Source organism: Puma concolor, chromosome A2 (assembly GCF_028749965.1).
Source record: "Puma concolor isolate L17-30 chromosome A2, mPumCon1.1.hap2, whole genome shotgun sequence".
NCBI classification, from domain to species: Eukaryota; Metazoa; Chordata; class Mammalia; order Carnivora; family Felidae; genus Puma; species Puma concolor.
The window spans coordinates 147822130-147848071 of record NC_141668.1 but is presented as its reverse complement, the minus strand read 5'-3'; the positions used below and the strand labels follow the sequence as shown (position 1 = coordinate 147848071).

Sequence of the window (25942 nt, the reverse complement as noted above, 5' to 3'; positions counted from 1 at the left end):
GGATATGTTGAGCAGTCCTGTGATGTCCTCTGAGAATCCCAATCATGTGCACGACAAGCAGGAGGGCTCTTGTCGTGACAAAAGAAAGTTTCTTTATACAGAAACAGTACCCTCAGAACCAGAACATGGTAACTAAGCTTAAATAACTAACTACCTAGGAGAGATGCAAGCATTTCTCCCCTTGAATCCAAGATAATCATTCTGGAAGCAGAAAACCTGGTGATGGACCCTGTTTTGCCTCTTTCCAATGCTGGGTGTCCACCTGCAACTTGGAAAATTTTGGAAACAGTTCTAAGTTACATATTTGGAGTGTGGAAGATTAAGACTCCTGAACTTTGAGCTAGCCAGCTCCGATTGGGTCTGCTCCATTCCATTTCTCATCCATACTTGCCAAAAGCACAAAGAGGCAACTGGGACATTTGCTCATAGTATCTGCTATTAAGATAAATCAGCAACACTTAAGTGTCTTTTGTTCATAAAAAATAATCCCCTGGAGATCGTTCTTCCCATTCCAAAATATCAGCTTTTTGTTTCTCTGCCTCACCAAGGATTGCATCACTAGAAAGCTCAAGGACACAGAGGCTCTCCTTGAAGCCCAGTCTCATGTCAAGAAGCCTCAGAAGGCCTTGGACAAGCAAGTCTGGGGCTGAGAGGTCTGGGCACTCCCTTCCTTGGAAGGAACATGTCTGAACCCATACCAAACTGGGTTCTTTCAAGGCAATGTCTGCACCTTCTGCATTACTTAGTTTTCTTCAAGGGTGAATCAGGGTCTGCCTCCTAAAAATGCAGAAGGCAGGGACTATTTACAAACATTGTTACTCAAGTTCTTTTATCTTTGGTCAGGGGAACAAGTCATATGGGGTGTGGTTTGTGTCAATGGATTGTCACCAGAGACAATGCGGGACCATCATTCCTCAGCATTACCCTATGGAGAAGAATAAGATAGCCCTGTCTTTGCTTCTCAGAATTGAGATCAACATTCTTCACATTTGTGCAGCCCCTCAGGGATTTTTAAGACCTTTCCCCAAAGAAGATGCTTCATGGTAATGCTTCTTTGTGAGTTAGGTAGGAAATAAAATACCCATTTCTACAGGAAAATAAGTTGATCTGCTCAGCATCATACAAGTAATAAATAGAGATGAGTCAGGATTACACAAGCCAAATGAGCAAACTGCAGAGCCTTCCTTCTTCCTTGTCTTTGAAATCTAGAATCCTCATATGCCCTGGTGGGAAAGATGGCAACAAAGATGGAAAACAAAGGGGCTGAGAGTGCTACCCCTACCGACAGATTCACTGAGGACATTCTTGACTTGAGCACCCACCAGCCCTGTGGTGACTTGGCTTCTCCATATGAAAAATAGGGATAATGATGTTTTTGTGAGGGCTGTAATAAAACAAAAAGTGCAACACTGTGCCTAGAATATCATTTGTTCAAGAGATGATAGCTGTGTTCACATACTACTGAACAATGCATCTCTCCTACTCAACTGTAGCCTCCGAGAAAGCAAATAATTGCCATTGTCATTTGCCTCAAAGTCCTTGGTGTAGATCAAGTACTCAATATACTGTATGTGAGAATGTACTGAAATTGTCTCTGACTACCAAAAATGCAAGGAATGTAGAGTTCTGTTAGTTTATTCCCTTCATCTTGCAGATGGAGAAACTATGCCTGTAAGAGAGAAGCAAAATAAGTTGCCCCAAGTTTGTGAGTGTGTTAGGGTCAGAGCTAGGTGAGAACTCTGATCCCCACATCCATTCTCAGATCTTGCACCTTCTATTACCTGCTGAGGTGTCTTTTGTGTCTTGTGTTTAAATACTTTCTAGATGGCTGCTTGCTGTCAGATATCTCAGAGAGCACTGGCGCCCCAAATCCAAGAAAACTGATAACAGAAACTTCCTGGCCTTGTGACCTACACACCTGCTTCCTACCTGAGCATCCAAAGAGGCATTGGCACATCCAAGGCAGCCCATAGTAGGAAGGTTTCTGGTTGGCTTCTGAGCTGTGTTCGTAATTCTAGGTGTGCTGGGCCATAAGAGAGAGGAAATAAACCAGCCTCAAGATGACCAGTTAATCAGAGGTTTCTGGGGCATAAGAACTACCCTGGATTACAACCTTCTGAGCTGTCATTCTTGTTCAGCCGATTTTCATTGTTCCCTAAAATGACAGCCTTTCGGTCCAATCTGAATTTATTAACCTCTTTGCACAATTCCATTTCCAGACTGGATCAAAGATCACCTGAACACAGATTTGCTGGCTATGTCTAACAGGCATTTCCCAATGACCATATCAGGGCAAAGATAAGAGAGTGGGGTTTTGGTTGTTGTGTATGTATTTTTAAAAAATAATCTCATCTAAACATTGGTGTTGTGGGGTTCTGGCTCCCCCACCTTGTCAACTCAGCAACTGCACTTCAGGCTCCAACCTGAGAAGAATAGATTCCAACTCTCCTGGCTGTAGTCTGTCCCCTCTGGGGACTCCCTCCCTCCACGTGACTCCACATGACTCACCTCCACCCCCCACCTCCTTGCACATACTTGTTCAACAGGACCCTTTCACATGTCCTGAGAACACCCTATTCAAAGTCACCCTCCACACACCTCATAGAACACCATCTTTATTTTCCCCCACACCATTGATTGTTATTTAACATGGCATATATGTGATGTCTTTATTTTGTTTCTTGTTTGTGTCCTCTGCTAGAATACAAGCTCTCTAGGGGCAGGGAGTTTTGTGCTTTGCTCATTATGGTGTCCCCAGTGTCCAGAACAGTGTCTGGCACATAGTACGTGCTCAATAAGATTTGCTGAACGAATTGCCTACTTCTTCCCATACCTACTCCCCTAAGAAGTTTTAAAAATCTCCCTCTGCCTCTCCCTCTCTGTATACTGGCCACTTGCACTACTCAGAGTAATATTCTGCTCCGAATCTATGATTGGCATGTCATCAGAGTGTGGATTTGACAAACTTAACACAAATAACTGACAGTTTTGTAAAAACTTAGAAATGTTTGGACTTTGTAGGAGACAGCTATTTCTTAATTCTTTAAAATCCTTAAAACAACTATAACTCTACTATTTCAACTTTTGGGCACTAATCTTAAGACAAATAACAGAAAAAAAAGATTTATATACTGAGATGTTCATCAAGTATGATTATAAAAGTGAAAAACTAGAAACAAATTGAAAACCCAGTAAGAGAATAATAAAATTAAGTATGGCAATGATGGAAATCATACAACCAAGTTATATGTTTTTGAAGGCTTTTAAGGACATGGGAAAATGTACAACATTAAATGTTTATAAGGCTAAAAAAACCTTATTATGTAGTATGTCATGTCTTCGTTCAAATATGTATGTAGACAATGGAATGTAGGAAACTATAAATCTTAATGACAGTTATTTCTGAATGGCTGGATTGTGGGTGATTTTAGATTCTTATTTACATTTTTCTAAGTTTCTATAAAGAGCATATATCATTTTTATGATAAAACATTTATTTATATGCTTCCAACTATGGAAAAGTATCATTTAGATAATAAGGATGGTTACAAAATCAAATCCTTATTACTTTTTAATACTGTGCATTATTATGGGTTAAGATTTTTAAAAATAGTACACATGAGAGATCCTGGAAGTTTTAACTCTGTCTTTAGTAGCATGTTGCAGAGAATGAAAAAAAAAGTGGCATCTTCCCAAAAAGAATATGCAGTTAAGTAAGAGAAAAGATAAACTACTGGAAATGTTAAATGTTGCATTTGATAATGGTCTTTCTGCAATCATGAGAGTGGAGGGTGAAAATTCCCTTTCCTGTTAAAGTGTTATTTGAAAAAGCCTAAAAGAGGAAATTCTGAAGCCAGAAAAGGGCAAACACAGTATGCACACCAATACTGTTTATGACAAAACCAGTGTGATTTAAACATAGTTATGTAAGGGGCAATGTGAACAAAAAGGGAGCAGGAAAAAGGACTTTTCTTTCATTTTGAAATTCAGCATCAGGAAGACACAAGGGCAGGAAGTCAGATCTTTTTTCAATTCATGTGAAATGATAAGGTGAAGACAGCCTGGAAGGACTTTTAATTATACGATGAGAGGAAGGAAAGGAGGGAGAGAAAAGAGACCAGGAGAAACCTGTTTTATACGTGAAATGAAGAAGAAAATGGAAAACAGAAGGGAAAAAGGCTTCCAAGCAGATATCTTGAGAATGAAACACAAAGGCTGCAAGAAGCAAGTGCCAACATCTCACATAGGAAAGCAGAAAATGCGGCACACCTGATCAAGGCTGTAGCAACCCCTCGCCCTGGCAGTGGGTGAAGGGGGCCGCCTGGTGATGCAGGAAGAGATAAGTCACCCTCCCCAGCCTGCACATGTGACCTCAGGTCAGCACAGGAGCCGGCTGGGACCAGAGGGAGGAGCTAGGAGTGGTGCTCAGGGTCACAGGATAAAGCCTCCTTTTTATGCAACTTGTTAGCCCCTTCGCTGGGGGTGGGGGGTTGGGGGGGGGCTATGGCCTAATGAGTTATGGCAGCAACTTGGGGACATGTGCTGAGAAGAGAATGGAAGAGCTGTGGAATGAGGCTCCTTCCTCAGTTGTGGCATCTTCACCCGGTTGCTGGACCTTGATTTCCTTATCTCTAAAATGGGATTACTAACACCCAGTTTTCAGAGTTGTGAAGATCAATGGAGATAATATATTTAAAATCCCCAGCCCAGTGCCAGGTATATAGCAAGAGTTCAAAAACCGTTAGTTTCTCCCCCTCTAAAAGGTGAATAGAAAAACTGTCATGAGGAGCAAGAATGATGCACACATTATAGCCACACTTAAAGTTCTCTTGAAGCAATGTCAGTCTAAGATCCTCCCCACCAATCTACCCAGTGCAACAGCTGGATCCAGGCTTTCCCAAAATACAATGGTTTCCTGGTGGCCGACATCTTGGGAACTTCCCCTGTATATACTCTGTGCTTTGGTGGTGGATCTGAAATGTTCTTGGAGGCAGTAATGAACAGGTTAAAATTGGGGGGATTTCAAACATGTCTAATCCAATAAGAGGCTTGGTAAAACATGCGTTATCACTTAAAGAATAAATGTTTAAAAATAGAGCACAGATGTGAAATTTGAATAAAAAAAAAGGAGACAGCGCGTGAGAGATCTTCTTGGCATTTGTACACTATTCTCTGTTTCGGTCACCTTCAGCTAAGCCTGTTATTCTAATATGCTCTGCCAACTGCTAGATACTGCAGGGGGTGCTTGAAATTACTGAAGCAAAGTTGGAAAATCACTCAGAAACTTAAAAGTCAGACCCATCCCTCCCTTTATGTATTTCTAAAAGCAGGGAACACACTGATGAAGTTGGTCTTTTCAAGTTTTTCTACTTAAAAAGGTATGTTAAAAAAGTAAAGATGAAGCTTTTCTAACACTAGCAATTTTTACACTAAAATCCTTAAATACTTCAGAGAAAGTATCATGGATAGGTATCAGTCACAAAAAAAGAGAGGCTATGGACTACCAATCATAAAATAGGAATTTCTACTTCTGTAGGAAGCATTCCCTACCACTCCAGCAAGCAGATTTTTGAATGTCTGTAACACATCTGCACCAAAAAATAGGAATTTTCCCTGTTATCTGTTTCATGAGCTAACATCTGCCTAGTGGTAGAGAAGATAAAAAACCAAGGCTCAAGGGCAAACAGAGTCTCTCCTGTAGGGGAACTAAAGTGGTTTTTATACTATGGCTTTATTCAAATGAAAGACTCAGAAAGTAGACTATCAGAGTCCACTTGAAGCTCTGGTAAAAAGCCCTCCTAAAAGAGATTTGAGAAACTCGTGGAATCGCTGAGAAAATCTTTTCCTCCACAATCTGAGTGGTAGTGTGTGTTGCAAGTGGCCAACTGAATGGATTCCCTGAGTACTGGAGCTGAAGCATCAGCTATTTAGATTAGGGAATGTCCAGGCTAAGAGAGCAGACTAGTGTCCTGACCAACTACTTGGTACTAAGAGGAAGCTTTTCAGTAACACTGAAAGGTTTTACCTCCTTGAGAATGCCCTGTCGTTGGCCTATCAAAGAGGGATCTGGGTATTTCTTTTTTAAAAGGGGGTTCTCTAGAACATACTGTAAAGATACTTTGCATTGAAATCAATTATAAATAGAGATGTGCCTAGACTCTACCAGTGGGACATGAACAGCTTAACCCAAAGTGAGTCTGCAGTGAAAACCAATGCATTTGCATTTCAGCAATTTGATCTGGGGCAAGTCTGTGATGCATTACAATGCTCGGATCAAATCAAGCTTTTCTGGAGCTTATCCAACCAAAACACAGAGCTATGGGAACCCTACTGCATACAGTTCCTCCACTGCTGTTTAATTGTGCTCACCTTCTGAACCATAAAGTATAATTAAAAGTCATCTACATACAATGCAATGGAAGTGTAAATATGAAGTACAACCATGTATGGCCTCAAGCAGAGAAGGAAAGAAACGCCTGACCAACCATCCCACTCAGGTGCTTCCCACTTTTCCTGACAGGATGGTTCTGTCTCTGCCAACATCCAATTTTGACTAGGATTCCATCCTTACAACCAGCTTTCCTGAACACTTTCCAGGGCAACCTCCGCCTTCTCCCATTCTTGGCCACACCTATTTGGCTAATTCTTAGAGATGAGTCTTACCAACTTTTGAACAACACACAGGAGGGGGAAAAACTGCCTAAACAGATACACTGTGCAGACTTAGCGTTGCCTTCAGAATGTTGACCTGGACTAGTCTCTCCTGGTCCTAAAGTCTCCCTGCTCCCAAATGCCCAGTATGTTTTGGTAGCCAAAAGCAGTGCCCAGAACTGGTAGGAAAGCGAAACGAAAACAAAGCACAATTTATCTCTGATCACAGAAGTATTCTAACCAGTTCTGAGAAATAAGCTGGTTCTAATTTTAGCTAAACAATAGTGTCTGGCCCTCATTTTAAGAAGGCATTTTCATCAAGGATGTGCATATCACTACTTCAGCACACAGGGGAGCATTTGGGAATAAGGCTTGGGGGTAAGATTTAGTTTTAAGCTTTCTTCAAAAACCCCTTAGCAGCAAAAAAAATCCAATGATTTCAGAATTAATTATTTTGATGTCAGTCTTTTTTTCAAGGGTGGAGAAAAAGAATTAGGGAGAGAATTGATCCAAAACACAAAAGAAAGAAAAATGATTATTTTTAATAATATTTTTAGAACTAGTCTCCCCACGGAAAGAACAAAAAGACCAAAACCAAAAAAACCAAAAAACTTAACTCATTCCCAATCGAGACTTTCTCCCAAAACTGCAAAAATCTGGAAGCCAGATTTTTAAAAAAAGAGGTATAGTAAAAGCGTCAGAGGTGGGTGCTTATGAAGAAATGCAATTGGGAAGAATACAAAAGTTAGATAGACCTATATCTACTACCAAGCTATGATTAATCCTTTATCTTTTTTAATGCCAACAGAAAGTTAATTTGTACTGCTCTCTTAGCTTTATACCTTACTCAGCCTAGAACCAACCCAAATGTCAACACCTGAAGAGCATCATAAAGATTCTTTTGTTGTTAAGCATAGGTGGAATTTCTGGACTCATTTCATATCACCTTTTCTGGCTCTCTTGACAGATGTTTAACAGGAGTTTAGATATTTCTAGGCAAACTGATTTATGACACTCAGAAATTCTCGGGGATGAAGTAGAGGTGCTCCCTTCATAACAACAAGTCACCTTTACCACATTTGGAAGCTCAGTGACAAGAAGAACCCCCAAATTTAGAAGAGATTTGAACTAAAATACAGTGAAAAGGAAGATTCAGAGGAAAGCGTCAAAATGGCCACCATTGCAAATAATTCAAGTATGGGAAAAGGCATCTCTACAAAGCACACTGCAACATGGCAGGAAAAAAAACATGACGCCATTCTATGGTCATCATGGCAAACAAGTCTCATCTCTTCTTTTTTTTTTTTTTAACGTTTATTTATTTTTGAGACAGAGAGAGACAGAGCATGAACGGGGGAGGGTCAGAGACAGAGGGAGACATAGAATCTGAAACAGGTTCCAGGCTCTGAGCTGTCAGCACAGAGCCCGACGCGGGGCTCGAACTCACGGACCGGGAGATCATGACCTGAGCCGAAGTCGGACGCTTAACAGACTGAGCCACCCAGGCGCCCCAAGTCTCATCTCTTCTACCAGCTCCTATACTTGGTGGTAGCCTGGAATACTGGGGTGAGAAGAATCATAGGCTAAGTTTTGTCTAAAGTCATGATTGACCAATAATGTCTCTTTTTTTTAAATAAGCTGCCCTGGCAATTCACTCACTCATTTACTTAAACCTTCAACAAATATTTGCTGAATGCCCACTATGTCCTAGCAATTGGGCTAGGCCTGGAGATAAATGGTCAGCAAAAAAAGGTCACAGGATCACATTCTCAGTGCTCATAACTAGCAGGGTAGATAGTTACTATTCAAATAATCACAAAAACACAAATTCATAAACTAGCAGGATAGATAGTTACTATTCAAATAATCACAAAAATAAATACAAAGTTGCATCTGCTACAGTGCAATTAAGTGATGTCTACATTCTACAGGATTGTCAAACTGGAGATTTGATACAATTGAGAAAATCCCAGAAGGTTTCCCTGATCTTGGATTGAGAGTGAATGGGTGAATGTGCATTAACTAGGTGAGGAAAAGACGGAAATGTATTCCAGGCAGAGGGGATTGCATTGCATGTACAAGGCCCATTGGTTTGAATTTGTCTTTATACCACCAGTAAAGGAAGCCAGGGAAGACGGTTCAGCAGTAAGGGCTGGAGAGTGATGAGTGTATCATGAGATTTATCTTTAGAAAAGATCATATTTTTGCCCACTGAGGTTTGAGAATGTCTGCCCTGGCCTGGACGCTGGCTGCACTTTTCCTAGACACAGCCATCTAAGCCATTACTGAACACCTGCCTGACTCCTTACAGAAAAGAGAGTGTAAGATTTGGACTCCAGCGGTATTATCGTGGAGACTGCCCGAAAGTCAGGGAGAGTATTTTGTCAAAGGGTCCTGTTCCTACTCAAAAATCTCACCAGCCATGACAAACAAATTCTGGCATTAGTTCTTCACGGCTTTAATGGAAGTGGCAATGATTTTTAAAAATGCAGGCTAAGCCCTGGGACTCCTTAGAAGCTGAAGGCAGAGATCTGGAGAGTGGGCTCAGTAGGGCAGACTGAGACAGGTCATGCTGAGTGGTCTGAGAGCCCTCCCTGCTCTGGAGTTGCATGACTAATGTATTTTGTTTGGTAACTGCAGAGAACTTCTGCTTCAGAATGTACCACTCTTAGCAGATCCTGCAGAGTTCTACACATCCCATCCTCACTCAGTCACTGTGCTGACAGCTCACCTCTTCATCTCCTTGTCTGCTCCACTCCAGCCACACTGGCTTCCCTGTTCTTTCCCAAACACACCAACATGTTCCTGCCTTAGAGCTGTGTGCAGGCTGTTCCCTCCACCAAAACACTCTTCCCCTAGATGTGTAAAAGCGCACTCTCTCACCTCCTTCAAAGTCTTTGCTCAAATGTCTTCTTCTCATTGAGGCCCATCTGTCTACCCTATTTTACATTGTCACCTTGTCCTCAATCCTTTCCTGACACTCCTGTTCTCTTTATACTGGTCTACATTTTTCTTTTTTTACCATATGATTTACTTATTTATTACATTCATAGTTTATTGCTTTTCTCCCACCTGCCCCCCACTCCAACATTAAAACATATGCCCCACGAGGAAGGGGTCTTTATTTTGGTCACTGACATATTCCAAAAGTGCCTAGCATTCTAACACAGGGAAGGTACTCAATGAATATTGTTGAGTTGAATTCCAACATAGCATGTGGCCTCTCCATAAGCTGAGGCATTGGAACTTGATTCCTCGGACAATATCTGTGAGGTGTGGGAGCTAATCCATGGCTTTAGAGATGCAGTATTGAGCCTAGCTAAGAGCAAAGTGTCAGCACTGCTATGTCTTAGGAGCCCAACCCTGCACTACCAGGTATGTGTGACATGCATAGGTATGGTAGTTGAGTCATGTGGTCTCTCAGAGCCTTGATTTGATCAACTCAAAAATAAGAATGATGCTCTTCTCACTGGGGCAGATAAAATTTCTGTTGTGGATGAATACCCAGCACCCGTCTGAGAGCCTGGCACATAGCAGATATGCAATATGTTGGTTGGTGGATTATGAGGAAAAAGTGAGATAATGTTTGTAAACTTATATTTACATAAAGCACTTGATAGAGCCTGGCATGTGTCATCCATTCATTCACAAAACAAATATTTATTGAGTGGGTACTATGTGCTTGGCAAAGTGCAATAACTGTGGGGATTGTTAAATGAACTACTGATGTTCAGTCACTGGGAATGTCATGGGCAGTAGAGAAACCTTCTGCATGAGATGAGCTGAGCAGAAGGCAGCCTGAAGGGGTGGCATCTCTCATGAGCCAGTCTGCCTCAGTATCCTCACAGAACATCAGGCAGATGAACCAAAGGCCTTCCCCTCCCGTTGGCCCAGGCATCTGAAAGAGCTCTGCCCTCCCAAGTCACTCATGCAGGTGATGACAGCTGAGGTCTGAGACTCGCTCTCCCAGGGGTACCCTGTTTGATTGACTCTATGTGGACTGCATACACAAACCAAGCAAATTTAATAAGCAGTGTGAGCCTCTTTGGTGCACACTGGGAGTTGAGGTCTACTGTTCCTGACATGTCTCCCCACTGCTCCCAAGTGCTTGGGCTTCAAGGGAGGGAGACCAAGAAGTCCTAAGTGCTAATGTCTACAGCTCTTTCTCCCATAGTTCAAGAGTGTCTCAACCAGTTATGACTCCCAGGCTTGTGAAAAATATCAACAATGAAATCAAAATCAAGCTACCTTTGAGGATGGTAGTGATAAAATCAATTAATAGTAGCAGTAGTAATAGAAGCTCACACATATACAGTACCTATTATGTGCCAAGCATATGCAGAGCTCTTTATATACCTTATACTCACAATACTTTGAATTAGGTTATTAGCCCAGTTTACAGACAAGGAAACTGAGGCTCATGAAGGTTTAGTATTTTTCCCATGATCACACAGCTAACAAGTGCTCAGACAAGAGTCATCCCAAGCAGTCCAACTCTAGATGGTACTAACAATTCAGTTACTGGTTGTATGGTAAAGGGTCTTTTCAAGCATCATGGAATGTACAGCTATAAAGCCTGGGCAAGGCACCAAACCTCTCTGGACTTTTGGTTCCTTCTCCTATAAGAGTATCAGTGCTTCAGTTTCATTGGGAGTTGATGAGTCAGTGTATGCAAAGCCTTTACAGCCATGCCTGGCATGTGGGGAGAACTCAGAAGTATTAGGAAGTATTGATATGATCAAATAGCCTAAACCTAAGAGCTCTAGGCAGAACCCACTCCTTATGAATAGCCAGAGAACATTCTTAAATGGATACTTTGGCATCTACTTCAAGCTTACAAAGATAAGGGGACCTCACAGGTTCTAGAATACCCTCCCGCTTGTCACTCTGAATTCCTTCCTGAGCCTCAATCTGGTGGGGCATGTGTAGACTCAGGTGGACTATCTCAGATCCAAGCCCTATGGCTTACAAGCTTTGTGCTTTAGGCTGGTTATTCCACACTCTGAGTCTCAGCTACACTCCCTGGAAAAGGGAGGCAATCCTGCCACCCACACCACAGGGCTGCTGTGAGGACAGTGGGACAAAGCCCCTGAGGGACACTGGATATGCACCCTGGCACAGAGCAAACACTCAATACAAAGGGGGTGCTTTTCCAAGCCTATGAATCATTATCCTTAGAATCATATCATTTACAACAAGGGTACATCAATTCACGTGCTTTTTTTTTCTCTGTTGCCTATAGGGTGTGGGGAAGGATTTCAAATCTAAATCATCAAGGATCCCATCCTTCTCCTTCTGCCTCTTTTTCCACAATAGCCCTTCAGACCCTGCCTTAGTTCAGGCGGGAGCCTAACTCTGCATGGCTGGGGTTTCCCAAATGTGCCCCATGATACCCAAAACCAAGCCCGTCGTGAATAATGAAGGCTTTGTGCAGTTTCCCAGGAGCAAATTGAAGGGCTACACTCAATCCTTCCTGGAATCCAGGAGTGCATTTTCATGATGCTGAGAAAAAAATAGCCTTAAAAAATTCCTTATTGGAAAAATAGAGGGGGGTTTGAGGAGCAAGGTATCTAGGAGACAGAAAGGAAAATATAATCCACTATGCCTGACAGCGAGGCCTCTGGCTGGCTCCACTGGGTAGCCAGAAGAGCTGGCCCCATCGGGTAGCCACCAAATCTGGAACCTTTGACAAATACATAATAAATGAAATCACTTTACAAATCAAGATATAATGCTATCATCTATGGTCTCAGACTTTTTGGCCACCAAGTACTAGCAATCATAAAAAGAGATAAAGGGCAAGGTAGGATGTAGCTGTTATGTACCCCCACCCCCACCCCCATGGTGGGGTCGAGTGTCTCCTTAGCTGCTGACTGACCTGAGACCTTTGGATCATGTATGCATCGTAGCTGGACCCGTGGTACTTGGCCGTAATATCTGGGCTGTAGCCAGCATCACAAGTGCATGGTATATTCGAGCTCAGGGGCTGTTTCCTAGGTCTATATACCTGTGGGAGAAAGCTACAATGGTTAGGTGCAGGAGGGGAGGGAGCAGGGCTCACAGGGAAGGAGTTAGGAGAAAGCAAAGAAGGGGGCTTGTCTTGACTTTCTGTGGCCAGGTGGGTGGAAAACCCAGTGTAGAAGATGCACAGCTCCAAACAAAGAGGTCAGATGTAAGCGGTTCCCGACCCCCGGGGCCAGCACTAGCAAGGCATGCTGCTCTATGGAATGACCCCAATGTCTGGCAGTGACTGGGACCCTCCCTCTGCAGGAGAGGGCACCCAGGCATGGCGGTGGTCTCTCTCCCTCAGCAAGGCAGCCCTATGAGAAATGGACTCTGTTTCATGGCCAAAGGATGCCTTTTCCTTCCAAGAGTTGGCCCCGTTGTGAGAGGAAGGGTCTTATTTCTTTGGGCTTCCCTTCCAGTCACCTTGCACACTGGCCCAGATCACCCTAGCAGGCAGAGAGCCAGCCCTCGGGGCTGAAATTGATGTGGACACACTCCATGTGGTACCATGTGGCATTTACAGAGCTTCAGAGCCACATGTGGCCCAAGCTAAGATGTGACAGCCACCTTGTGAGACCACAGACCACTGAGCCATAATATCTGCTGAACTGGTTTTATAATGAAGTTAGAGTCCAAGTGAATATCTTTAACCACTGCTTCCAAAAGTTCCTAAATTATATATGGAGAAGAACTAATGTCTGAAGATTTCAGGAATTATTTTGCAGTACACTTCAAGTGCAATTATGTCTATTTAAGCCACTCACAGAAAACCCTCCAAAAAGAAAAGAACTTTGTGCACAAGACTTTGCCCCTCCTTCCTTTTTCCCTCCTTCCTTTTCCCTCAGAAGAAATACAGTGACCTAGAGAGGAGGAATAAATGGATAATTGAGTAAATAGGTGATAAAAAAGGATGTTAACTAAATAATGGCTGGGGAGGTCTCCAAGCATAGTCTGGCAGTGCTAGGGGCTGGGGAATATTCCTTAGCTAAAAGGTCCTGAAAGAACTAGCTGAAGAACCAAAGTTGGAAGTATGGAGAGAAAGAAATCTAAAGAACTGGATGAGGAGAGTTATTGATGGGGCCCAGAAAGTAAGCAAGACAGAAGGTAACATTTCCAATGGGAAAGAAGGTGCCCAGAATTTAGTTAGTAGTTTCTACGATTTAGTAGGAAGTCATACAAAGTCCACTGGAAGGAAGAGACCTGAGAGTTATATCTGGGAAGATGATGCTAATACAAAAGAAAGGAAAACAGCACTGGCTGCAAACCACACAAGCCCAGGCACATGCACATAAACACAGAAAAGCAGTAAAATGATGTTCTAGCAACAACTCGGGCCAATTCATTCCTACCTGGTTTTAGCTGCTTGAGCCCGCAGGATGGACATGGGAGAATGAAGAGTAGCTAAACCCAGAGAAAGCACGCAAGGCCCCAAACCCAGCAAGACACACCTTTTGTGCAGGAGGCCCCACCTGCTGCTTTAACTGATGCACGAGTCGATCTTTTTCCCGCTTGAGAGCCATGACTTCTTCCTGTGTCTTTTTCTTTTTGGAAGCAGACAATTCCAGCAAGGCAATATTTGCATCTTTTTCACTGATTGCTGCAAGCAGTGCTTCTTGTCTGGTAAAATAAAGATTATTGTGATCATTTTTATGAAATGTAAAAAAAAAAAAAAAAACTTGTCATTTATAGTTGAAATGAACCATAGAGCACTGTCTTAATAGGAAGGAATTAAAGACAAAGTAACTCTTTGATTCTCAGAATGGACAAAGTAATTTGGGTCAGAATCCCTGAGACCCATGCACTGCTTCCTCTGAAGGAGCCATCTTTCACTGGCTTCATAGACAAAGCTGCAAATTAGAAATGGAGGGAGTCAATCTGAACACTCACTTCTAGGGTACTTTAATGGATGCAGCCATTCATCCATCCACCCACCCATCCATCCATCTACCCATCTGCCAAGTAAAGTTCTAGGTACTCCAAGACAATCCAACAAAACTGGGCAGCAATTTAAATATCAATATATTTTTTTCATGCAAGATTTTCTTTTGAAGGCAGGCAGACATATTTAGTAGGGTATCCTTTCCATTTTCAATGTAATTAATGATGCTTTCATGCCATTCCACCAAAAACCATTCCCTCCTCAGTCTTCCTTACCTAGTAATTACACCACCATCTACTGAGTAACCCAAGCTCCAAACCTAGAAGTCATCCTTGATTTCTTCCCTCTCTTCTCCACTCAGAGATGATCCATCAACAACTTCAGTAGGTTTTACTCCACGAGACATTCCTTATCTAAACTGATCTACTGCTACCAAACCACTCCCAACCACTAGCATCTACTCCTGCAGCCCACTAGTCTCCGAGGAACAAAGACAACTGGTCTATGTGGAACAAAGACGGGTCATCTTTAAAAACATTATAAATATGGATTCCACCATTATGTTGCTTGCAAAATCCATTGCATCACTCATTAGACTTGAAATCAGACCCTTTACCGATGCCTGTGACTCATTACACCAACTGGCCCTAACCACCTCTTTGAGGTCATCTTGTGCCCCTTCTCCTTCTGCATTCATTAGGCTCCAGCTCATTTTGTGCCTGAACTCTTTCTTGTCCTTGAAAATGTTATACTTGTCCTCACCTCATAAGCTTTGCCTTTGCCATACCCTCTGACTGGAATGCCCTCACCTCACACAGGTCCTTACCCTTCAGGTCTCAAATGAAATGTATTTTCCTCAGAAAAGCTCTCGCCAGCCACTTTCCCTAGCAATGTCTCCCTACCTTTCACTTTGTGCCCAAGCCACTGGTCTGTCACATTACACTTTTTCTTCCTATAACTCTCGGTTATTTAAAAGGATCTTAGAGGGATGCCTGGGTGGCTCAGTCAGTTAAGTGTCTGACTCTTGATTTCAGCTCAGGTCATGATCTCAGGGTTGAGGGACTGTGCCATCTTAGGCTCCATGCAATCTCCATGATGGGATTCTCTCTCTCCCTCTCTCTCTGCCCCTCCCCATTCCCCTCTTAAATAGACAGACAGATAGATAGATAGATAGATAGATAGATAGATAGATAGGTCTTAGATATCTATTATTTGTTATCCAGACTTGACACTCCATGATATTGGAACCTCATCTATCTTGTGCACTCTGGCTTCTAGAAGAGTACTGAGTACATAGTAAGTGCCTAAAATATTTGTTCAAGAAATAAGTAATTTTACTTTGTACTTTAAACAATGTTTGAAGATACCATTGTACAAATCATCCTTTCATTTTTTAAAAAATTATAATGCTTTGACTCCTTAATCTTTGATCATTGTTTACTCAGAGGAGTATTACAGTTGCCTCCTTCCATCTTACAGTTCAATTTTCTGGCAACATCTGTCACAAATTTCAACATGGAGTTTTGGGGGACTATTTCTGACTAGAAAATGGCTCTTCTGGTGTCTTTCATTTAGTCCTTCTTTCCACTGAGGAAGTCTTGTCCCAATCTCCATCACTCCTGCCACATTCTAGATACCCTATAAGACCCCACAGCCCTGGGAAAGCCTCTGTGTTGGGTATTTTCTTTGTACACAAGTCCCAGGACTAAAACCTGGTCATGATCCTATTTTGTCTTTTTTTAATTCCCATCACCAGACCAGGCCCCCTCCAGATGTTTGAATAAGATGGTCATTATTTGGATCTCAGAGTTTCCTCCTTTTCACTGCAGGGATTTGTATGGACTTTTCTGGGCCCCACTAATGGCAGGGAGTAGGAGCTTCTGTTGGAGGCTCAGTCAGACATATGAGCAGCAGAAATGTCAGGGAATATGTCCACTTTCCAGAAGAAAGCCAGGGCAGCCTGGACTATCAACAGCAGCATTCAAATCCAGCTTCACACAGCCTGTCTCCTTCTGGATAACATCTTGAGACAGTAGACATGCTTGCCGTTCACAGCTAGTGCATATTTGTACATAAAGTCAAGCCAAAGAGGCTGCACAGCCTTCAAATCAGGGAAAGCCCATTTGCTACCAACTCCAACTTAACTACCACACACCCAAGGTAACTGCAATATTTTACCCCATTCTGCCCCAAATTGAAATGTCCATGTGAGGCTTTTTTAATCTAAACAACCTAAGAAATCATTAGTAAGAAAATTGAAGATTGATAGTAAATTATGCTGCATATCTACATTTTTTATAGCTATATGCTGCATTTAAAATGCTGATTTTAAAAAAATGTGAAAATGTCTGTTTGGAGGCAATTCTCCATGTGTCTCATATTTCTGCACATTTTACAAGCAAAGGCACTACCTTTTCTCACAATTTTTCCAGAATGTTTGTATAGTGAATACCCTTAGAATACAGAGGTAGTTTCTCCCTTAGGATCAAAGGGAAGACATGCTTACTGCCCTTGTCTAACAGTGTGTCCTTCCAGAGCAAAGGGCAGGCATGTTAACTGCCATTATAAAAGATTCAGATTCCATAAGCACAGGGTTGTTGTCTTGTAATGCAACCCACTGCATGTACAGCTTTTCATCTGGCCCATCTGCCTTGCCTCCCTGGGACTTGAGGATAGGAGAATTGACATAAATACCCTGATACTGCTCTCTGCACCTTGAGCAATGAAATCTTTTGTTTCTGACCTCAAAGTCTCTGGTCATCTACCATAATCCATGAAACTGTGAGCCAGGCTAACATGCCAGTAGGGAAAAATCTCAAAATCCCTACAGTTCTTGATGTTCATATGTATATGCAAGAAAATCCCCCAAACATAAAAATAGGAAGGACAGACACCAAAATGCTAATAGTCATTATCTCTCATGGTTGTGAAATGGATAAGCTGGTTTTTGCTTTTTTTTCTGCTTAAATCTTCCTGCATTCTGTCTCTCTCACAAAATATCATAAGGGTAAACATTAAGAAATTGCAAATAAAACTTTTCAGTCACTAAATAAACTGCAGGTACATGCTTCAAATACTTGGCATATGTGAAATTTGTTCATTCTCCCATCAAGGTATTTATGTTCCCTCTGTCCCTCTTACTCTTCATGCATAGGTAAGTGCACATATACATACTTTAACGTACACATGTCTGGTACAGTCTACATTATCTCCCACTTGGACAGTTGTAATCATTGTCAAAGTAGGCTCCCTGTGGTTCACTTTTATGCTCCTCTGTCTTATAGTCCCTTTTAATCCATTTTCCTCTTTCAGGTCAATATTCAGAATTACACAGCTTTAAAAACTGTTAAAAAGTCATCATCAATCTAAAGAATGACCCTCCTAAACTCCTTTTGCCCCATAATTCTATAATTTAGGCTTTTCCAAACCTAACACTTATTTCTTTGCTTGTAATATCACTGAAAGTCCCAATGAATTATTTTCTAATTATCTGTCAATCCGAAAACCGTCGATCACAAAACATGTATCAATTCCTAATTCTCTACAGATGATACTACTAAACATAGCCCCAAATACTATTATTATTATTATACTCAAAATACATTTAAAATCATCTTTATAAAAGTACATTTAAAACTACTACTCATCAACATAATTAATATTCATAGAAAATAACCCATTTTGTTCTTTGTAATATTTTCCTTAATTTTTTAATTTTGTTTTGTTTGCTTTTGGCTAACAAATCTGTTTTATGAATACTGGTATTATACAATCATAGAACTCTGTTATTAGTGTAACAAGGACACACAGACTCATTTATTTTGTTTTTAAAGTTTATTTATTTATTTTGAGAGAGAGGGAGTGTGTGTGTGTGTGTGTGTGTGTGTGTGTGTGTGTGTGCGTGTGCGTGTGCGTGTGCATGTGCATGTGTGTGAGTGGAGGACGGGCAGAGGGAGAATCCCAAGCAGGCTCAGCACTGCTCTGGGCTCAAACTCAGGAGCCGTGAGATCATGAACTGAGTTGAAATCAAGTCAGATGCTTAACCAACTGAGGCACCCTGGCACCCAGGCACCCTTAGAAACCCTCATTTAAATATTATCCATAACTATGATAATTTCTCTTAAAATAACCTGATTGAAACGTACATTAAATAATATCAGTCTATTTAAACCAAATAGTAATTGGTAGAAAAGTATATAAAGCTAGAAAAATATGAATACTTCACAATTCAGGATATTTGGAGAGATGTTCTAACTCTGTTAAGGCTGTATCTGGCCATTACCTATTTGTACAGGGATGCCAGGCAAACCAAACTCTTGTAGGCTGACACAACCATTCCATTTGTGTGTGTGTGTTTTTTTTAATTTTTTTAATGTTTATTTATTATTGAGAGAAAGAGCACGAGCAGGGAAGGGGCAGAGAGAGGGGGAGACACAGAATCTGAAGCAGGTTCCAGGCTCTGAGCTGTCAGCATAGAGCCTGATGTGGGGCTCGAACTCACAGACCGTGAGATCATGACCTGAACTGAAGTTGGACACTCAACCAACTGAGCCACCCAGGCACCCCCATTTGTATTTTTTTTAAGCAATAAGATTTATAAAATGAGTTTTAAATAATTCTTTATAAAGCTGATACATTTCAACTAATAATTTAAATTGCTGTTAGCTAATTCTGCACAGTTATGGATCTTTATTATTCCTGCATTAGAAGTCAGGGGCTTTTTGAGGGTAAGGGATACTGAACATATACCTTTTTAAAGATGAAGTTCATTTGCCAGCCCTGTATCAGAGTCTACACTTTTTGCAATTCCCATAAGGAAATTTGATAATACATCTACTTAAAGCACCTTATGACAAACACTTTACTGAAAATAATGGCAAACATTGTAATAAATCAGGAAGCTTAAATGTTGTCCCCCCTTTTTTTCCAATAGGGAATTTTGATTCAGCCTTTCAAAGTCTGGGAAAACTGAAATATTTGCAGTTTTAATGCCTCTTTTACATCTACATCTTTTAAAAAGTGTTTAAGCATAAAGGGTATATCCATGACAAGACATTTGGATATAAACTGGAAACACAAAGAAAACTTATTATTTCCTCCATCAAGTGAATCACATTCTAGATTCAAGACCAGATTTACATTGCTTCAGAAATTGTTACAGTCCCATCAACCTGAGGAAAGTTTCTATAAGTCTAAAATCACCTTCAGCACTTAAACTGTCCTTTCTGTTCACAGAAACACGAAAAGAACATATTTCCTCATCTTTAGATAGTTAGTGGGGTTAAGTATATGCCAAAGGCTTGCAATGTTATCTTTAGAACACTGAAATGCTTCAGTATACAATTACTAAGGTGATCTGTCTATGCCCTAAGATGTAGCTTAAAATATGAAAAGGAAGCCCAAATAAGCTAGAAAGGAAGATAAGATAATGCAAAGAGAAATAAATCTATAAGAGTCTGCTGAATGCCAAACTAAGAAAGGGGACTATAGACAGCATTTTATCAAAGTGCAGCCTAAACAAACGTCAAAGGGAATAATTTCTTTAACAAATATGGGCAACAATGAAGTAAAAAAGGGGGGGGGAATTCTGTGCCCTCACACACATTTAGTCAGGGTTAACAATGGATAAAAATATGTGCAAGAACACATTTAATAACCCTATGCTGTCATTCAGTTTGTAGGAGGTAGTCAAGATACAGCTAATAAAACACCAAAAAAAATGGTTTTAGCCACCCTGAAAAAAAAGAAAAAAACCTCAATGGAATAAAACAAAAGAGGACCAAAGGGTGTCTCCCACCAAGATAAATGCCTTCTTTTGAGTGTTGCCTGTGGCTAACCTTCTCAAAGAGAGCTGCAGAATCCTCTGATGGTAATACATCACTACATCACTTATCACAGTCAATTTAAAAGGGAGCTTTATAAACATTTCTATTTCACTCCCTGTTGCTGTCGCTCTATTAATGATGACTTGAGCTCTGAGAGAGGGTCCAGAATTAATTTTAGGAATTGTAAATGAGGCAGTCCAATTAGGAACTGTTATAAATTGGATGGGGGAAAAGCATTAACACATTTTTTTTCTTGAGGGCTCTTGTTTTAGTTAGCCGGCCCATCTTTAGGAACACATTCAATTACAAAAGCAGATGCTTAAAAAACGCATTCCATTAAGAAATGTTTGGATAATGACATGTAGGGGAGAACCTACATTATGTATGGTGCTCAGCCCGCAGTCATGTTCTAATCATACTGTGGGAAAAAAAATTCCGCTCAATCAACTTTTCCCAGTTAATTACTGTTTTCTTTCCCTCATGACCCTGAATCTTCAACCGTAAGTTCAGTAGGAGGTGACTTAAGACAGACGGTGACGAAAGATCCTGTTCAAAACAGCCTCTCTAACCCCTAGGGTGAGGATGGGTGGAGGTTTGCTGTGATCAACCCTGGGGATAGATGCTCCTTTGCCTAAATTTTAAAAGCAGGATTTTTAAAAAAGCATCTTGAGAAAGAAAAGTCTTGTGATATCAATTAATATCAACACTACCCACCAGCAGAATGATGGATTGTGTACACAGAAGGGCCCACGCAGAAAGCAAAGCTGCTCACACAAGGTGGGGCCCACAGGGTGAGATATATTTGAACAACCACAAGTTCCGGCAAGGACAAAGAACAGACCAGATTTGTAAAGGCCAGGCTTTGGCAGCCCAGACTTCTTAATGCGGTTTACTTTCTGTTGCCCACCTAAAACTGACCTCAAGAAATAGTTTACTCCAATTATGGAGAATTTTGTCTTTGAAACCTAATAGCACATGACTGGAATTTCCTAACGCAGGGGCCATGAAGTCTTATGGAAGCTCTTTGCTCCATGCAGCAGCTTCTATCCCCCTACTCACCCAGGACGTGACCTAGGTAGGGACCTGGCCCATCCTTGGATTCCTCCAAGTGCAGCTAGGCCAGGAAGCTCTGAAGTGGCAACACAGAGTGCTTCAGGACACTAAGATGGCAAATGCTGGTACCACTTGGCATCCTGCTACAAATAGGTATCTGGGAGTCTGAGGCCAACTTTTCTGATACAGACAAGGTCCAAGGCCAGAGTAGGATCAGTGCCAGGAAGAGCTACTACCCTCATCTTAAACTGCTCTCTTCATTCCCATCCCTTGAGAGAAGTGATAAAAAGGCAATGAGGGATGAGAGAAGCCCCTCTTGGAGTCCTGGTAGAAGACGTGAGTGTGATATATTACGGAGTACTGTGTCACACACACACACACCCACACACACACCAGAGATATGAAAATACTTATTTTGATTACCGTAGCCTATTATGATTTCTTGGAACTTACCTACACAAATAAAATATCACTCAAATCATTAAGATTTGATTATGGTACTTGATTAAGGTACTTGATTTAGTACCTGAGCTTTGGAATCAAATATATCTGGGTTTGAATCTCAGCAATATCTGTTGTTTCTGCGACCCTGGGAAAGTTACTTACTGACTCTGAAAGTTAGATGTCTTCACAATTGAACTAAGAAGGATGATAGTAACTCTCTCTTCAATCTTTGTGAGAGTTAAATGTCATAATGAATGTAAAGATTCTGTTCAGTGCTTGACGTGACCATACAAATGTTAGCCAATTATTTATTATTACACAACACAGATCCCACCAAATGTAAAGATTCAAGTTTTGCATTATTTTCTATCAGGCTCCCCTTTATACTAAACATTCTACACATGCCAGTGGGTTTCTAATTTTCAAGACTGACTCTGAAATTGGTTTCTGTTAGGTTGCACATTTGACTTTTATGAAATGGGGTATGTTTTGCAAACAAATTAGTGATTTATTGATTGATTTAAATTTTGGTTATTTAACATACAGTGCAATATTCGTTTCAGGAGAATTCAATGATTCATCACTTACATTCAACACCCAGTGCTCATCACTCATCTAGAGTCCATCTCCCACCCACCTCCCTCCATCAACCCTCAGTTTGTCCTCTATCATTGAGTCTCTTGTGGTTTGTTTCCCTCTCTCCTCTTCCCTCTGCTTCCCATATGTTCCTTTGTTTCATTTCTTAAATTCCACATATGAGTGAAATCATATGGTATTTGTCTTTCTCTGATTGACTGATTTCACTTAATAGCCTAATACATTCTAGCTCCATCCATACCATTTCAAATGGCCAAGACTTCATTCTTTTTGATGGTTGAGTAATATTCCATATATATATATATATATATATACATATGCACGCACACACATATAGAAAACGTGTGTACACATGCACACCAAACACATCTTTATCCATTCATCAGTCAATGGACATTTGGTTCCCTCTATAGTTTGGCTATTGTTGGTAATGCTGCTATAAACAGTGGGGTTCATGTACCCCTTTGGATCTGTATTTTTGTGTCCTTTGGGCAAATACCTAATAGTGTAATTGCTTAATCGTAGGGTAGTTCTATTTTTACATTCTTGAGGAATATCCAGAATGTTCTCCAGAATGGCTGCACCAGTTTGCATTCCCACCAACAGTGCAAGAGGATTCCCTTCTCTCTGCATCCTTGCCAACACCTGTTGTTTCTTATGTTGTTGATTTCAACCATTCTGAGAAGTGTGAGGTGGTATCTCATTGTGGTTTTGATTTGTATTTCCCTGATGATGAGTGATGTGGAGCATCTTTTCATGTGTCTGTTAGCCATCTGGGTATCTTCTTTGGAAAAGTGTCTATTCATGTCTTCTGTTCATTTCTTAACTGGGTTGTTTGTTTTTTGTGCGTTGAGTTTGGCAAGTTCCTTATAGATTTTAGATACTAACCCTTTATCTGATATATCATTTGCAAATATCTTCTCCCATTCCATAGACTGTCTTTTAGTTTCAATGATTGTTTCCTTTACCGTGCACAAGCTTTTTATCTTGATGAAGTCCCAATAGTTCATGTTTGCTTTTGTTTTCCTTGCCTTTGATGATGTGTCTAATAAGAAGTTCACAAATAAATTTAAAGGAGAAAATAAAGCTTGAGTATTAACACAGTTCGTTCATCATAGAGGAGTTGCATCCTAGGCCAGCCAGGTCTGACTTGCAATAACTGTTCAATATCATTCCATCCAAACTGATAGGAAAGGCTGCACAAAAGTGGGCAAGATGTGATTTCATGCTGCATGAGAAATGGAAATGTGTTTTGAAAGGTGACCTTTTAAAAGTCAAGGTCAAGTGCAAAATCTAACCAAAGTCAAACAACTTCAAACAAAAATTCTTCCATTAAAAAAAAAAAACTTAAAGAAATGGTAAATTTTGAAGGCAGAGAGTGCAAGTGAAATGAAGAGCCTCTGACCCTTCAGCAGGCACACCAGGCACACACACTAGCACACTCGGCGTTAATGTATAGTTCTCATTCATTCTCATTATTCTCATTCAGTGATGAGAAGGCTTCTCTCTTGACCACTTAACTCTGCCAATGTAGCTTTCAATGTGAAATACACCCAATCAGACTCCCTTGAGGTATTATTGGTGACTGATAATAAGAAAACTAAATACATCTAGACTTCACTGTGGGCCAGAGCTTTGCCCAGCACCCACCTAAACTAAACCTACTGTCCATGGATGATTAGTTACTGTCAAGACACTTTCCTTATCACGTTAACTTTTTGGTTGGAAATGAATAATTTCCAGAAAATAAGTCACTGATCTTATATGTATATATCTATATAGATATCTATATAATCTATATATATAATATATATATATAATATATATCTATATAGATAATATATAATATACATATAACATATATAATATATATAACATATATATAATATATATTATATATACCCCCCAAGATAATATATTTTAATTTTCCCTCTACTGTATATTTAAGGCTGCTAAGATTTGTTAGTAAGTCTTTGCACAGAGCAGCAAATTGCCCTCCTACATCTTGAACTAAATATTTCCCTTCTTAATTTGAAATTTTTGTGTTAAATCAAACCTCCCTTTATTTATGCTTACATGGAATAGAATATTCCCATAGGCTAAATTATAATGAAAAACAAAACAGATCGTCATGTCATTGCTGTAAGAGGAATATGAACAGAAGGGGGCACATTCCAGAATTTTGTTAATGCAACATTTGAAGAAAATTGAATTAGGTTCTATAAAGCAGAACTTTGTAGAAAGAAAGAAAAAAAAATTAAGTTGGGTGGAAGCAGCTCCATTGTGAAAGTTACTATTCACAGGAAGGAAAAAGGCAGTGCTGCTTCTACACTGGGGGAAGGGAACAGAGTGGTGTGTCTGTATGTGCCATGGGTAACTGTAGCGGCCAGCAAAAAGCAGGTTTCCAGAAGGGGCAGGAAGCCATGATATCTGATATGGAGGAGAAGTAAACAGATTCCCATCAACTTGAGCTGTTCTCCCTTGCTGTGCCTGCCACAGAAACTGCACAGCAATTTGGGACAACCGATAGGAGTCCTCCTTTGGTAAGCTGATGGCTTTTAAAGAGATTTCAAAGATGTAATTCCTCAAGTAAATCTCTTTGAGAAGTCTGGATTTTAGGTCTGCCATCTCGTGGCCACTGCAATAAATACTGCCTTTTTCCATTTTTTCCCAAAGTAATTACATCTCTACCATCTACATTCTAAAAGAGTACCACAGAGGGTGGTTATTAACAAAATAAACATTAGCCACAGAAGCGCTCCATGATGCATAAGGAGCCACAGGGCATTTCACATTCTGATCCTCCTTCTGCACACATTTTTCTTGAGGGAAGCCTAGATTGAAATTATCATTTATCAAATTATCAAATAAACATTCAGTATAGGATTGGCCCTGCTGAGAACTTTGTTAATAGGTGACAGGCATATTTTATGTGTTTTTTTCTTTTAAGAGAAAATTTCAGGGCACCTGGGTGGCTCAGTCATTTAAGCAACCAACTCTTGATTTCAGCTTGGGTTATGATCTCACAGTTCGCCCACATCGGGCTCTGTGCTAACACTGCAGAGCCTGCTGGGGGTTCTCACTCTCTCCTCTCTCTCTGCCCATCCCCTGCTCATGCTCTTTCTCTGTCTCAAAATAAATAAATAAACTTTAAAAAAGAGAGAGAAAACTTCATGGACACATAGTTGCTTTCAAACAAATGAAAGTCTCAGCATTTCTGTACCTGTCATACATGAATTTGCTTTGAGAAGATACAGAATAAAATAGATTGTAAATCCAAAGGGGATTCATACCTGAAACCTAGGATGATATGTTTTTTCTGGAAAAAACTTAAAGTCTAAATGACAGAGATTAGAAATACACACTTCAACACTGTGAAGAAAAAAAGTGAGACCAGATTTATAGCAGTTATATGTTGGTAAGAAATTGCTAAAATGCTGCCATGAAAACACACTGAGTCTGTGTAAGGCACACTCACTAACCACTT

At 40.6% G+C, this 25942-nt stretch overlaps 1 protein-coding gene across 10 annotated transcripts in view; it reads right to left on the bottom strand.

The window, feature by feature from the left end:
* Nucleotides 1–25942, bottom strand: part of ERC2 (ELKS/RAB6-interacting/CAST family member 2) — a 934759-nt gene that overhangs the window by 205233 nt on the left and 703584 nt on the right. For 8 of the 10 annotated variants that reach the window (XR_015248352.1, XR_015248351.1, XR_015248353.1 and 5 more), the window contains one exon: nucleotides 14106–14274. Coding sequence is in view for 7 of the 10 variants with exons in the window: in XM_086697880.1 (XP_086554006.1) it covers nucleotides 14106–14274 (169 nt within the window). In the remaining 3 variants the exon portion in view is untranslated. The remainder of the gene's footprint in view (nucleotides 1–14105; nucleotides 14275–25942) is intronic. The other 2 variants (XM_086697881.1, XM_086697886.1) reach the window with 1 other exon arrangement.